Raw genomic sequence first — 14,708 nt, forward strand, 5'->3', positions numbered from 1 at the left:
CATTGATAGATTAAGAAATTATATTTACTTGATTATTCAGTAAAACCATATGTTATTATGAATATTATTGTTACTTGTTCATTAAACAACAGCCACATCAAGAAATGTGTTACATGATGTCTCATTCTCCTGTAATACATTATTTTACTGTACTGTAATCATACTTTTTGTTACATCTTGGGAGGGTTTGCTCATCTGAACTGACATACGAAAGTAAATGAAGAACATCTCAAAAACTGTCACATCTAGTGCATGAAGTATGACCACTGGCAAGATAACAGGACAATGTAAGCCTCACTGTTTCTGTACCACAGTCCATTATAACATGGACCACATAATACATGAAGTTTACCAAGGCATTGGCTGGTGAGGATCAAGGCTCCTCTCACTTTGCTTAATTAGATAAGCATGCAAATCTTACCAAAATGTCTTTTAAAATTTTTAAAAATACAACAGAAACACAAAGTAGTAGTGATTGCCATAATTTCAGCTTGTGGTAAAACGGTGCAACATTTTTAAAGGGCATTTAGCATGTGAAAGTACAACTTACACATTGTCTATGAAGATTCACAGTCATCCAGGTGTCCAACGAAGGTTAAAGTCAAGGGCAACTAGACTTGGTTGAAGATACTGGAAGACGTTTCGTCCCTCATCCAAAGGACTTCTTCAGTTCTGACTGACTGGCAGGGAAACTCAGCTATTTAACCTCAGTGGGGTCGTTGGCCCGGGTCATCGATACCGCTGGTTCGTTAGTGTTCCTTGTTGCTGTGACGGCAGTCGTTACAGTTGTTAAGACTACCTGTGGCCAAGACTGAACGACCATCGTTGGTATCTTCACCTGAGGCCAATAGGTTACGTTTGTTGAGTTTCCTGGGAAGTGATGAAAGGACAGCATTGTAAGTGGGGGATAAGTGGTGGCGTAGACCCCCTCCCCTGTTCAATGACGGCTTCTCGACCCGGGTGTAGATGGTATCCTTGACACCTCTTTCAAACCATACATCTTCTCTGTCTAAAATGTGCACGTGGTGGTCCTCAAACGAGTTTCCTCTGTCCTTCAGATGTAAGTAGACTGCAGAGTCTTGACCTGAGGAGTTGGCCCTTCTGTGTTGAGCCATGCGTTTGTGTAGTGGTTGTTTAGTCTCCCCAATATACAGGTCTGTGCATTCCTCACTGCATTGGACCGCATACACTAGATTGCTTTTCTTGTGTTTGGGTGTGCGGTCTTTGGGGTGTACCAGCATCTGTCTTAGTGTGTTATTGGGTTTAAAAAACACAGGGATGTTATGTTTGTTGAAAATCCTCCTGAGTTTCTCTGATACTCCAGACACGTATGGAATCACAATGTTGTTGCGTTTGACCTTCTTTTCCTCCTCCCCTGTAGTTTTGTTCTTCTTGGATCTTGTGGCTGTTTTCACAAAGGTCCATTTAGGGTGTCCACAGGCTGTAAGTGCCCCCTTCAGGTGGTTCTGTTCCTTCTTTCTGGCTTGGGCACTCGTTGGTATGTTTTCCGCTCTGTGGTGCAGTGTTCTCATGACCCCTAGCTTGTGCTCCAGTGGGTGGTGTGAATCGAAGAGTAGGTATTGGTCTGTGTGTGTGGGTTTTCTGTAAACACCAATCTGTGCAGTGCAGTCCAGGAAGGCCAAACTGTTGTTGTGAACATCTTCTCGTGTGAACTTGATATTACTGTCCACAGAGTTGATGTGTTCTGTACCAGTACCAGTGGCACATATCTGGTACAGATATGTGGACGACCCCTGGGTCAAAATTAAAAGCCAGGAAGTGCAAGCCTTCACAGAACACATCAACTCTGTGGACAGTAACATCAAGTTCACACGAGAAGATGTTCACAACAACAGTTTGGCCTTCCTGGAGCACAGAATGTAGGGTTTTGGACTGCTTGTGTTTCTCCCCGCTGGGTTGCTGGTAAAACGGCCTCACACTGGCAGAGTCCATGCGTTCTCGGTTAGGACAGCTTCAAGCCGTCGGCCAGTCGCTTTCTCTGCCAGGGAATTGCTCCGGAGGTCCGTCTTTTGTAGGCTTATTGAAAAAACTTGCAGTGGGAGCCAACCCTGGCGCAGGTCAAAGGTTTGGTCGTCCTTTGTTACTGCTGGCGGGACCACGTGGGAGGGTCCGACCTCAGTGAGATTGGCTCGACGAATCAAGCTTAAAGAGAAAAGAACTTGGTCGTTCTTGAATTAAAACTTGGGTAACTTAACGGACTGATAACTTTTAACAAAACAAAACCATAGAAAATAAAACGCACAGTTGGTGGAAACGAGGGAAAGCTGTGGTCACGGCACTTCACGTGTGTAGCTTGAAATGAACAAAGGGCTTTGTTGCGCCGGGCCTAACTCTTTGGGCGTTGCCGGGAGAGGGGGCACGCCGGGCGTGTGCCGAAGCGCAGTTGGAGAGTCAGGAACAAGCAGAGGACAAGAGAGTGAACGACAGCGTGAGTCGCGCTTTTGTTGGTTGGGGCGTGGTTTCCAGAAAGCAGTCCTTTGTTTCCGGCGGGACGGCTTGTTTCCGGTTTCCCGAGAGACTGTCTTTCTTTAGACATATTAGTTATTTATTTTAAATTAGATTAATTAATTTTTAATCAAAAAAATCTATTGGCATGTATTATAATCAAATATCTTCCCACAATCAAACCTCAATTGTCAAACGGTTGTACCGTTCTTAGTTTTAAGCACTTGATAAAAAGGAAAACAATTGTCAGTAGTTCAACTTAAAAAGGTTAGCATTTCATAGGAATCACAGATGAGAGGAACTTAACTAGCTTTCTGGATATTGGCGATTACACGTTCTTAGAGAATTTAAGCAAGATACACGAATGGGATCAGATTATTGGTCATGATAAATTAATATAATTTTGTCCACTTGGGGGAGCTCGGGTTACATGAGGATAGCTCTGATTAATCCTAAAACAATCTTCTTAGGAGCTGGGGAATTTAGTCATTTTTAACTTAAATTCAAGTCGGAAAATTTATCGAGTATAGGATGACATTTCTTCATCATCATTTCTAAAGGAGGTGTCAGAAAGTGTCGGGAGAAAGCAATGGTTACACATAAAATGAAGGAATGTCATTAACCTTGCTGATAATTAAAACACTGCAAAATTAACTTATTTAGATTCTTTAAACAACAACATGGCAACGTAACTACTCAAATGGAGGCAAACGCCACTACTAACTTAGCAAAGATTATTGGTTAAACAGAACAACAGTTTATAATGAAACATTGTTTTAGCTCAAGAAGGTAGGAGTTGTTAAGTGTCCCCCTTTCACAATCCTGGCTTATCACATTTGCTAATCAGCTAAAAGAATAGAAGGGAGTGGTGTTTTATGGTCCAGCCATTCTATGGGAAAAGGGATCAGAACGTCGGGTACTTTGATGTCTTCAGGCACCCTAGAGGGAGAGGCATTGGACACTTCTTTTGCTGTCCTGCTAAGTGTCTATTGACACCTTTACGGCGTCCTTAAGCGATGCATGTCTGATTGAGTCTCTGCAGACCCTTACCAAACCCCAGGCGATGTCTCTAGTTTTTGCATGTCAAAAGGCCAACCTCCAGGGGAGGAAAACTTTTCTACCCCCTCCTTTTTCTCAGAGAGAGAGAGGGAAGGGATTTTTGAGTCTCCAAATTATTTGATATAAAATGCACAAATCCACACTGTTGGTACACAACATCATATACTTTTACAAAGCTTTCTTTATCAGCTCTGACAGGAAGGTGCAACCACTTTATTTTTCCGCTGCTGATTGAAAAAAGGCTACAGTCCTTTTACTTGTTGTCTCTACAGATGTGGATGACGCTAGCTAGTGCCGCGAATATCCTGTCAATTCATGGGAGAGAATGTCGCTGTTGCCACCCGCTGGTGTAGCTAGTAAATTGCTCTTAAACCAACAGATCTCTGTTTACACATCTCAGCGGGACAGACTGGACAAAATTCCACAAATGTGTAAAAAGGACGTTACAAATGTCATGTGACCTGCAAATTGACAGGAAGCAATCCGCAAATGTGCAAAAACAGTTTTGTGTGTAGAAATGGATCCACAAATGCACAAATAACACTTTGTATGTGAAATAAAAAGATCTTTGTACAGATTAAATTGTGTATATTTGCATATCACACTGTATTTTTGTGGATATTATTTTACACAAGGCAAATGTAAAAATACATGTTTTGGGTAGTGAGATATTTGTGTATATGTCTATTTATAGATCTCCACAGTACACATTGGACAAAATTCCAAAAAAGTGTTAAAAGGAACTCACAAATGTAACATGACCCACAAACTGACAGGAAGTGATCCGCAAATGTGTATTTTGTGAATTTTGTAAATTTGTGAATAGTGAAATATTTGTAAAATCATAGTACACATTTGTGGATTGTCTTCTGTGGGTTACAAATATTAAAGTCTAATTAAATCTTCCATAGAACCAAACATATTTAACATTATTCAACCGTTTAAAACAAGTTGAGAAGAATAGGTTAATCTAAAAACCTAATAAAATACTACCACAGTTGCCATCCAGAAGGGACTAATATTTACCTTTGGAGGACAACGCAACTTTCATTATTTATACATAAAATAATAATTATGAAAATAATTTTTCTGGACATTTTACTTTTTCTCTCGCTTTCCAGGTGTTTTCCATGACTGGATAATTGGTCATCTGTTTTTGACCCTGATAAAGCTGTTAAGCAGTTTTGGGGCAGCGATGGATGCAGTGGATAAGACCTGAGCAAGACAGTTAACTAGGGCTGAAACGATTCACTGATTAAATCGATTACTAAAATGCATCAAAGCAAATTCTTTGCATCAATGCTTCGTTTAATCTATATAACTATACAGGACACGGTTTCACACGGCCATTTATAACTGTCGTACATCACGCTTACGCTGTGAACACGAGGTGATTATGATGGTGCTGTTTGCAAAGTGGAGGAAGAGAGAAAATAGCAAGGGACGAAGAAGAAAGTGTCCAAAATATGGGATTATTTCAAGCTAAAGAAAACAACAACTCTGTAATGTTACCGTCCGTCCACTGTAAAACGAAGTTTATGTTGCCTCGGCAACAGCACGATGGCATCTGATCAGAAAGCACCTGGTGTTCTGCCAGCGGACCACAGACAAGGTAACAGCCGCAGTCCTCAGATGATAATGTCCACACTATAGACGCTTCAAATACTAAAATTATCGTTAGCTGCAGCCCTACACTTAATCCCTAGTTGCTACAGAATTTTGACATATATAGTAGTTGTACTTTGGATAGAAAGTGTCAGCTAAATAAGTAAATGTAAATTGACTAAGTAATCACATGAGGGGGCCAACAAGGGTGGGAGGCGTAGAGAAAGTGTGTGTGAGAGAGGGAATCCAGGATGACACCGATAGATTGCATGAACCTGGATGAAGAGTATAGTGAGCAATCCAAAGTGGAAGATGATTTGTCATAATCCACGGTCAGGGAACAACATGTTATTGTGGCAATATCACTGTGCCAGCCTTGTGAGAGAGTGAAGAAGAAAAACCACTGCAACACTAAAAGCTGCTCAGTAGGACAGTAGAACAGGATTCAGTGAGTCAGCATCTTACCCTGGAGATGTCCACATCTTCATCACAATTTTCACCCATCATGTGGCTCTCCCTCTGGTTCCTCAAAGAATGTAAGACAAAAACTACCATCACTGCTGCCTCATCCTGAAACACACACACAGAGCTAACTCAATCTTTTGTTGGTCAGGATATCTCACCATTCATTCACACAGGCAACACACTACTAGACACAGAGTTTCATTTTAAAAGCCTAAAACATAAAATGACAGCCTTTGTTGACTTACTGTTATCTCTCGGCTGGGCTCCACAGTTATTACAATATGGTCTTTAAACCTCAAACACACCGTATCCTCCAAGGCAGGCATCTTCCCAGCTGTGACACACACACACACAAAATGGCAATGTACATTTCAAATAATATGCACACAGTAAACCGTCCCCTGTACACGTTTGAACACAGATGACCACTAATCAGCTCACGTGGGGTAAGCAGCTTCTCCTGGCTGTATGGTGGTAGTCTGTTCATGATGAAGTCTCTCTTCATGTGAGTGGAGCGGACTTCCGGCATCCCTGTTAACATTTCATCAGCCAGAGATCTGAGGCCAGCCGCCAGCCGCCTGCTGGTGTCCAGGCCTTCGCTGCTACCCTACACACCCACAAAACAAAGCCAACAAATCCATACAGTCAGCGTGCATGCTTATGTCCAAATATGTGAATAAATACAAAATTTCCCATGGTGGGAAGGAGAAGCTTGCAGTGCTGGTAGGTGTTTAGTGATTTGGAGAGGTCTGTATGTCTGCCTCCACCAACTCAAGCCATTAAAATACTTGTTTGCTGTTAAGCAAATGCAAGGACAATTTTAAGGCAAAATGACTCACAAAATCACAACATGCTGCCTGATCTGCATAAACATCACATCAACTGCTCCATTCCACCAACCTCGGCACAAGGGCAAGTCCAAAAGACATGCAAGCTTCCCATTGGGATGGGGTTTTCACTATTGTATCATGGGCTTTGTGGTGGAGACCACAGCGGGGTGGATGTCAAGCAGTCTAGATATGATGATCCTGTACCCTTCCTAGCTCCTGTACCTGCAGCTGTGAGGCTCACAGGTCTTAACCATAAGTAACAAAACCTTACTGACTACAACAAATGGTGAAGAGCTTGTTTGCTATTATATCTCACCACCGCTCTTTTTATAAAATGCCTGCTAAAAAGAATGATTCTAAAACATTTTTCCATTTCTGGACTTATTTCTCAATTCTTTGATTGATGAAATAACTAGCCATAAAATCTGCACAGTGAGCGCCCCTCTACCGCTAAGGTCTTTGTGGCAAACACAGCTGGCTGCTACGAATTTCTAATCAAACAAAAATATGGTTCTATTTCATATAGGCTTCGCCCTCTAAGTCTATCGCTATTGGGTTTACCCCTTCCGCACGCCTGCGCGGCACTGAGGATTTTTGTCTACGCCCACCCACAGCGTGGGTCTCTTGTACGTCCGCACCTTCTATATATACACACACACACACACACAACGGTGAGACCCAGCCATCGGCTCCCATTTTTCTTCAGCACTGAGCTGTCTAAAGAGCAAAAATTTTCCAGCTGTAAAACAAGAAGAACGATGTCTTCCAGCAAGCCGGCCAGAACAGGGAAAGTCGCCGCGGCGTCTGCCACACGGGCTACATCGTGCTGGGTGATCTCCGTCCCCGCTGCGAGGCGTGCCTCGGACCGGAGCACGCCAGCCCATCGCTCACTCTCTGTTCGTACTGCCCGTTCTGCGCCCTTCTCCCCCCCGAAAGTGGCGACGCCGGGCGGATAGCTTGCCATTCAGGACGAGTAGGTGTGGCGGCCGACCCGCTCTCTGGACGAAGCCCTCGATGAGCTGTTGACGGAAGAGCAGGAGTTGGATGGCTCCACTCTTCCCAACTCTGAGCGGCTCCTCGCTGCGGTACGACAGGGGACCCAGAGGGCGACTACGCTACCTCGTGTGGTGGGAGGACACCCAACAGACCCCTCTGACTGTGTGTGAAGGTCTCTCACCTGGACCTGTCACTGTTCAACAGGGCGATTATGGTGAGACCTTTTCGCATGTGACAGTGAAACAGGTGATGGAGGAGAGCCAGTCTCCCTGGCGCACACACTCCATCGACCTGAAGGACGCCTGGGCAGCCCTCTAAGTTGAAGGCCTCACTGGACCTTGGTTCTCAGTGCTGAAGAAAAGGCATTTGGGAGCCGATGGCTGGGTATCACCGTTCTATATATACAAGGTGTGGACGTAGGAGAGGCTCACGCTGTGGGTGGGCATAGACTGAAATTCTCAGTGCCGCGCAGGCGCGCGGAAGGGGTAAACCCTAGAGCGATAGCCTTAGAAGTGATTCCGGGTTACAGTACGTAACCCCTGTTCATTTTTTTCAAAAATGTCTGGATTTAACCTAAAAGACATGGAAAGGGAGGATTAGCGTTTCAAATTAGATATTTTCTGTCTATACAACACTGGGTGTCTACATATACACTATATTGCCAAAAGTTTTAGGACACCTGCCTTTACACATGAAGGCTGATGAAAACAGACCCCTTTTTCCAGAAAAAACGCCTAAAATTACATACCCAAAATGAATCAGGAATAACTCAACCATTTGGCCTAGATGCATAATTCTGGTCTCCTTTGAAAAGTCAGAAGCTAAGGAATATGAATCCATTGTGTATTAATATATTTATTTTACTTTTACAGACTACATGGAGATGCAATAAAGAAAAAATCTGAAATTTTTAGCCTCGCCTGGTAAAAAAAAGCTATATTTTGATGCAATAAACCATCAAAACCATCCTGAGTTAGCTTTTAATGCAACTGAATATCTTCTAATACACCTAGAATGCAATTGTAACTGTAAATCTGATGAAAATAAACTAAAATACAACAGTTATCATACAACATTTTCAAATATACCAGGCAAATTTCCATATTTTGGCAATATTAATTGTTAAAATGCTGACTTTTATTGATAGATATCTTTAAAACACAAAAACAGGCATGTGCTTCATTTCTAAGTGAATTTTGAGCCCACTGACAATAAGGCAATGAAAATTTGATTTATTAAAATCAAAAACTTACATATAGCTCCTTTAAGTAAAGTACCCCAATTAATGTATGTTGGAAATTTGATTCATTTTAAGATAGGCTGCTATTGTCATTATTCAAATGTAATTCATCTGGATGATTGAATAAAATATTGATTTATTAATTAGACATGTTTTTGATATTTATTTTGGATAAATTGGTATGTTAATCAAGTAATAGGCAACATTTTTTTTTAGAATACACAAAATTAGTCGAGATTAATCAACTAATCAAAAAAATTATTGTTAGATTAATCGACTTGAAAAATAATTGTTATGTACAGCCCTTAACCATAGTAAAAGCAAGGACAACTGAACAAATTAACAAAATCTGAACAAGTCATCAAAATCAGGCAGGCAAAACGCTCTTATTCTGAAATGCTCCATGTGTGAAGTATATCCTGCACAGAGCGGAACGAAACGGGCTCACAGAGAGCTGTTACCCGTAGTTGAAGCACACAAAATGAAAAATGAACACGTCAACAACGTAGGGCAGGCTAAATGCTCCGCTGCTGAAACACTTCAGTGTGAGTTGACGCTGGACAAAACCACAGAACAGCCGCTGCCTGTGTCGGTTCGCTGGACGCCATGATCCCACCCTCTAGTTTTGTTTATTCACGCTCTAATTCGTGAGTAGGACCCATAGGAGAAGCACAGCGCGTGTGATTGGCTAGCAGGTTCGTCACACAAGGATGACAACAGAATGAATTTTTAACTGCATGACTGTTTAAAACGGGACAGATGCGCTGTATAATTAACCTACATTTTAATCGCCGTCTTCACAATTAGCTAATCGTGTTCTTTCAAATCGCAATTTCGATTTGAAAACGATTAATCATTCAGCCCTACCTGTGGCCATGAAAGTGATTTGAACACCTGAATTCAATGATTCGGAGGGGAGTCCTAAAACTTGGCAATATAGTGTATCCTCACATGTGGAAAGTATCATTTTTAGTTGTATCAGTAATCCAAACAGCTTTACCAGCAAGAGTCTTCTGGGCATGCCCTCTCTCAGGCTGAGGTGGGTCCTGCTCTTGTCACACAGCAAACTGGGAAATATGTCCAAAAGAAGATCTCCCCATGACCTGAGTAAAGGATAGGTAGGGATGACAGGTGAGAGAGTATCAGATAGATAAACACTCATGCACAATACCCAACAATTTCCCAGTTTATTTTCACACTGCCATCTACCTGCTGGTCCTCGTCTATACAGATCAATCCTGGTTGTAGGAGGAAGTACATAAGCCGCTACGGTGGCCCTCACTAATCAAATCAGTGTGTAACACTGCAATGTACAGTATGTAAAGAATTTCAACATCTGACATCCTGTAGTACTGGTTACTTGCTGAAAATATAGTCAGCGAAAATTAACTTTACATTTTTATTTTTCAATTAAATTTACTTCAATATAAAAAAGAAAACAGAAAAATCCACAAGCCACTGGCTCCATACAATAAATTATACTTTCATATATACACAGTAAAGTGAGTACACCCCTCACATTTTAGTAAATATTTGGTTATATCTTTTATAAGTGTGACAACACTGAAGAAATAACACTTTGCAACAATGTAAAGTAGTGAGTGTACAGCTTGTATAACTGTAAATGTTCTGTTCCCCAGCTATCACACAGCCATTAAAGTCTATACCCCAGGCAACCACAATGAGTTCACGCCTAAGTGAAAATGCCCAAATTGGGCACAAAGTGTCCATATTTTGTGTGGCCACCATTATTTTCCAGCACTGCTACCTTGTAACACTTAACGAATCACATGACACCAGGGACAGAAAATGGCTAATTGGGCTGATCGATCTGCCTAAACAGGGTTATACATAGATTAACCGAATGTTCGGACACCGAAATTATTCGTCCGAAAATAGCAAAAAAAAAACCACTTTTGATGTTCGACCTAATACGTCAGAAGACCGCATAAATTTTATCGTACAATTATGTTGATATGTCGGCAGTGTAGAAGTGTCCAAGAAAGACGCATCCACTCCATCTGTGGCTGACTTCTTGGAAAAGGCTGACCCAGCTAGCTTCTGTCACTCGTTTCTGAGAAGGTGATTAAGCTAGCCACACCTAAATTTGGAGTGTACACATATTCAAGCCTTTATGGTAAATCCACTGAAATAGACCAGTGCGAGCTGACAGGCAGGTTAGCAACTTTTTCCTGTCATTTTCTCTCTTTACAAAGACAAGTGTTGCAGTATGAGAGTCCTACCTGAAGAGAGGCTGTGAAGTCTTCGTGTTACGGCATACAAGAACCATAAACAACATTATTTATCATATTGGGTCAGACTTGATGAATTTAGGCGAGGATACACATGTGACAATGTCCGGCTTTCAAAATAAGGCGTCTATACAGTATGGAAATAAGATTAATTGGATTATATTCACAGAAGTATAAAACATATTACACGTGTACACTAAAAGTAAATGGACACATGTAATTTACTTTTACCGGAACCTCTTGGGCCTCAGACCCACCCACCAGTCTCTCCAAATCCTGTGGGAAACACTGAGTAAAAAGCATATTTTTACTATTTAATTTATGCAATGGTAAAAAAAATGAATAGAAAAAAAATACGTAATGTACTTGTTCGGTGTTCAGCAAATTTATATTTGGTTTTGGCTTTGGCCAAGAATTTTCATTTCGGTGCATCCCGAGTTCTACACTTCCTGACCGAAATTCCAGTCAAATAACAACTCCTTGAGTGCTTTTCCCTGAATGTGTGTGAGCGAGAGCTGACAGGGGCACACCAGGCAGAGAAATGTGTTTCTGACCAGAATGAGTATTTACCTAATATACTCATGCTGAAGTGAGTGAGAGCTAATCCTGTTACAAACATTCACAGCAATAAAGGCTATATAAACAGTTACATAGAGACAAACAAGAGTGCTCTGATCTCAGAGCACACAACTATAAGTCAGGCTACATATATGCATTAGGAACCTTGCCTATTGTGATATCAGGTCACTTTGGAGTCCTATCTGGACAGCCATGTTGCTCAGGATTGATGAACTATACCCGGTCAGTCCCTCATTTTGGTACCACATCTACAAGCAACCAGGCTAGAGCATGTGCACATTCTCACTTTGAATCAATAAGCTCTTGGGCCTCTTTTACATTGGATTCTTTAAAGAAACACTATAGCTCATTTCAAGATGACAATATGCATCTTAAACAACACATTGCATTCAACCGTTAATTCCTAATTATGGAGGACTGATTCTGAAATAAAGGGAAATAAATATATAAATAAATGCTCAAATACGAATCTGATTAAATGCACAAACAATACAGTAAATAATAAATGTAGGCAGTAATTAAATTATACAATGAGATAAATGTATATCTCTCTTTTAATTAGCTTCTTTATTTACCTTTGTAATAATTACCTTATTTATTTATTGTCCGGCATAATCTCCAACTTTAATTATTAATTACTTATTTTTTATGTATTTATTTATGTGTGTGTTTTATTCTTCCTTTGCATTTCTACCCTGTTTATTTCTACAATGGTTATATATTTCTGCCTCCTGTCTTTACATTTCTCTATGCATTTCTGCCTCATGCAAATGAGGAGGGGCTATGTCTCAAGGGGTCAACTTATCGTCTATTGGTGGATCAGATAACAGAGGTCGACTCTAAACTCACATCAACAAGCCTTGCTCCTCACACAGTCACAAGAGATGGCTTCCTTTAGCGAACTGAAGTAATTAGCAACTCTATCTGAGGACAATTCTACCAGCCATGTCTTCCTTCCTTTTTGTGTGGACGCTCTGACAGACTGTTTCAGTTTGCAGCATGCATGGACACAACACTGTGGTAAAGTGAGCGTTGTTTGTGAGAAGCACACTGTAAGCTAGTAGCAGCTAAATCTGGAGTGCACATATATTCGACTCTGTATGGTAAATTCAGTTTTAACGGAGCAAAGCGAACTGACAGGCAGGTTACAGACTTTATTCTTTCAGTGTTGCAGTCTGAGTCTTATCTGAAGAGAGGCTATCAAATCTCAATAGTACGTGATGTGAGCACCACAAACAACATAATTTATCAAATTATGTCAGACATTGTGAAATTAGCACAAAGACACACATCACAACGTCCGGTTTTCAAAATAAGGTGTTAACACAACATATATACAGAAAGAAAATAAGATTAATTGGATTATATTCACAGGAAGTATAAAACCTGTTACATGTGTCTACTAAAAGTGAAATAACACTAAAATGTTAGGGAAATTGCTTTGCTTAGAAGTACTGCAGTTGTACATTGAAATACCTTCCTTTCTGATAGGAAGTCTTCTTGAGGTGGTATAAAACACATCTCCTTAAATGCTGATTTGAGTTGTGGACAACTAGGACCACATGAATTAAAAAATGAAACATTTCACTGCCCAAGTCAGCTGTAACACAAGGCTTGTTCAGTAGACTACATTCTGTACAGTATTTGTGGACATATCCTGGAGTTCATTGACAGTCTACAATGAATGAACATTCAGTAGTAATAATCAACAGATGGGTTGCCAAGACACCTTTGGATGTAAAGGCAACTACTTTACCATTAATGAAAACTAAACTGACTCAATCATCTAATTCAGCTATTATCAGCTACATTATTTTTATGCACAGCTAATCCAGAATAAAGAGCAGTGGCACTGGGGCTGAAAATGTGCAATTAATAAAACTATTTATACAACAAATACTGTTTATGTTCTCTCCTTTTGGTTTGCAATATGCACATATTAAACTTAAAATTCTGGGTACTTATAGGTTACATTGCTAGCCTCTTAACATTCCTGTAAAATGCAAAACGCCTATTCAAGGCATATCCAAAGTAAATTGAATGTAGTTCATTTGGAGTAAATGTATGGTTTTGAGCTTCTCTGAAAGAAACACTCTGGAGTGTCTAACCCAAAAGTCAGAATGATTGTAAGTGCTACTGGAATTGATTAATAAGTTAAGTTTAAACACACTAAAACTAATTAATAATTTTTCGTTTCCGCTTGAAAATATAAAACTATATAAAACTATACAGGTGCTGGTCATATAATTAAAATATCATCAAAAAGTTGATTTATTTCATTCAAAAAGGGAAACTTGTATAATGAATACAATCATTCCACACAGGGTCGCAGGGGGGGGGGACATTGGGCGCAAGGCAGGGTACACCCTGGACAGGTCGCCAGTCCATCGCAGGGCCACACATAGACGAACAACCACTCACACCAAAGGACAATTTAGGGTAACCAATCAACCTAGCCTGCATGTCTTTGGATGGTGGGAGGAAGCCGGAGCACCTGGAGAGAACCCACGCGTACACGGGGAGAACATGCAAACTCCACACAGAAAGGCCAGGGCAACCGGGGTTTGAACCCACGACCTGCTTGCTGTGAGGTGACAGTGCTAACCACCGCACCGCCCCCAAAATCAGTATCTCAGAAAATTAGAATATTGTGACAAGGTTCAATACTGAAGACACCTGGTGCCACACTCTAATCAGCTAATCAACTCAAAACACCTGCAAAGGCCTTTAAATGGTCTTTCAGTCTAGTTCTGTAGGCTACACAATCATGGGGAAGACTGCTGACTTGACAGCTGTCCAAAAGACGACCACTGACACCTTGCGCAAGGAGGGCAAGACACAAAAGGTCATTGCTAAAGAGGCTGGCTGTTCACAGAGCTCTGTGTCCAAGCACATTAATAGAGAGGCGAAGGGAAGGAAAAGATGTGGTAGAAAAAAGTGTATAAGCAATAGGGATAACCGCACCCTGGAGAGGATTGTGAAACAAAACCCATTCAAAAATGTGGGGGGGATTCACAAAGAGTGGACTGCAGCTGGAGTCAGTGCTTCAAGAACCACCACGCACAGACGTATGCAAGACATGGGTTTCAGCTGTCGCATTCCTTGTGTCAAGCCACTCTTGAACAAGACACAGCGTCAGAAGCGTCTCGCCTGGGCTAAAGACAAAAAGGACTGGACTGCTGCTGAGTGGTCCAAAGTTATGTTCTCTGATGAAAG

At 41.1% G+C, this 14,708-nt stretch overlaps 1 protein-coding gene across 1 annotated transcript; it reads right to left on the minus strand.

Moving 5' to 3' along the window:
- Positions 1–5,568: 5,568 nt before the first annotated feature.
- LOC123959220 (ribosomal oxygenase 2-like) lies at positions 5,569–9,803 on the minus strand. The gene is made up of 4 exons (XM_046033160.1): positions 9,662–9,803; positions 6,037–6,202; positions 5,841–5,929; positions 5,569–5,700 (listed from the first exon to the last, which is right to left on the minus strand). The coding sequence occupies exons 1-4, from the start codon at positions 9,680–9,682 to the stop codon at positions 5,584–5,586; spliced, it is 393 nt and encodes a 130-aa protein (XP_045889116.1). The 5' UTR covers positions 9,683–9,803; the 3' UTR covers positions 5,569–5,583.
- Between the last annotated feature and the right edge of the window lie 4,905 nt (positions 9,804–14,708).

This window comes from Micropterus dolomieu, linkage group LG20 (assembly GCF_021292245.1).
Source record: "Micropterus dolomieu isolate WLL.071019.BEF.003 ecotype Adirondacks linkage group LG20, ASM2129224v1, whole genome shotgun sequence".
NCBI lineage: Eukaryota > Metazoa > Chordata > Actinopteri > Centrarchiformes > Centrarchidae > Micropterus > Micropterus dolomieu.

Excerpts from the sequence above, each read along its gene's own strand:
- LOC123959220 (XM_046033160.1), bottom strand. The coding sequence starts at position 9,682 with ATGCCCAGAAGACTCTTGCTG. Across the intron at positions 5,930-6,036 it reads GGAGAAGCTGCTTACCCCAC|CTGGGAAGATGCCTGCCTTG; the intron begins GTGAGCTGATTA and ends TGTGTGTCACAG. Across the intron at positions 5,701-5,840 it reads AGCCCAGCCGAGAGATAACA|GATGAGGCAGCAGTGATGGT; the intron begins GTAAGTCAACAA and ends TGTGTGTTTCAG.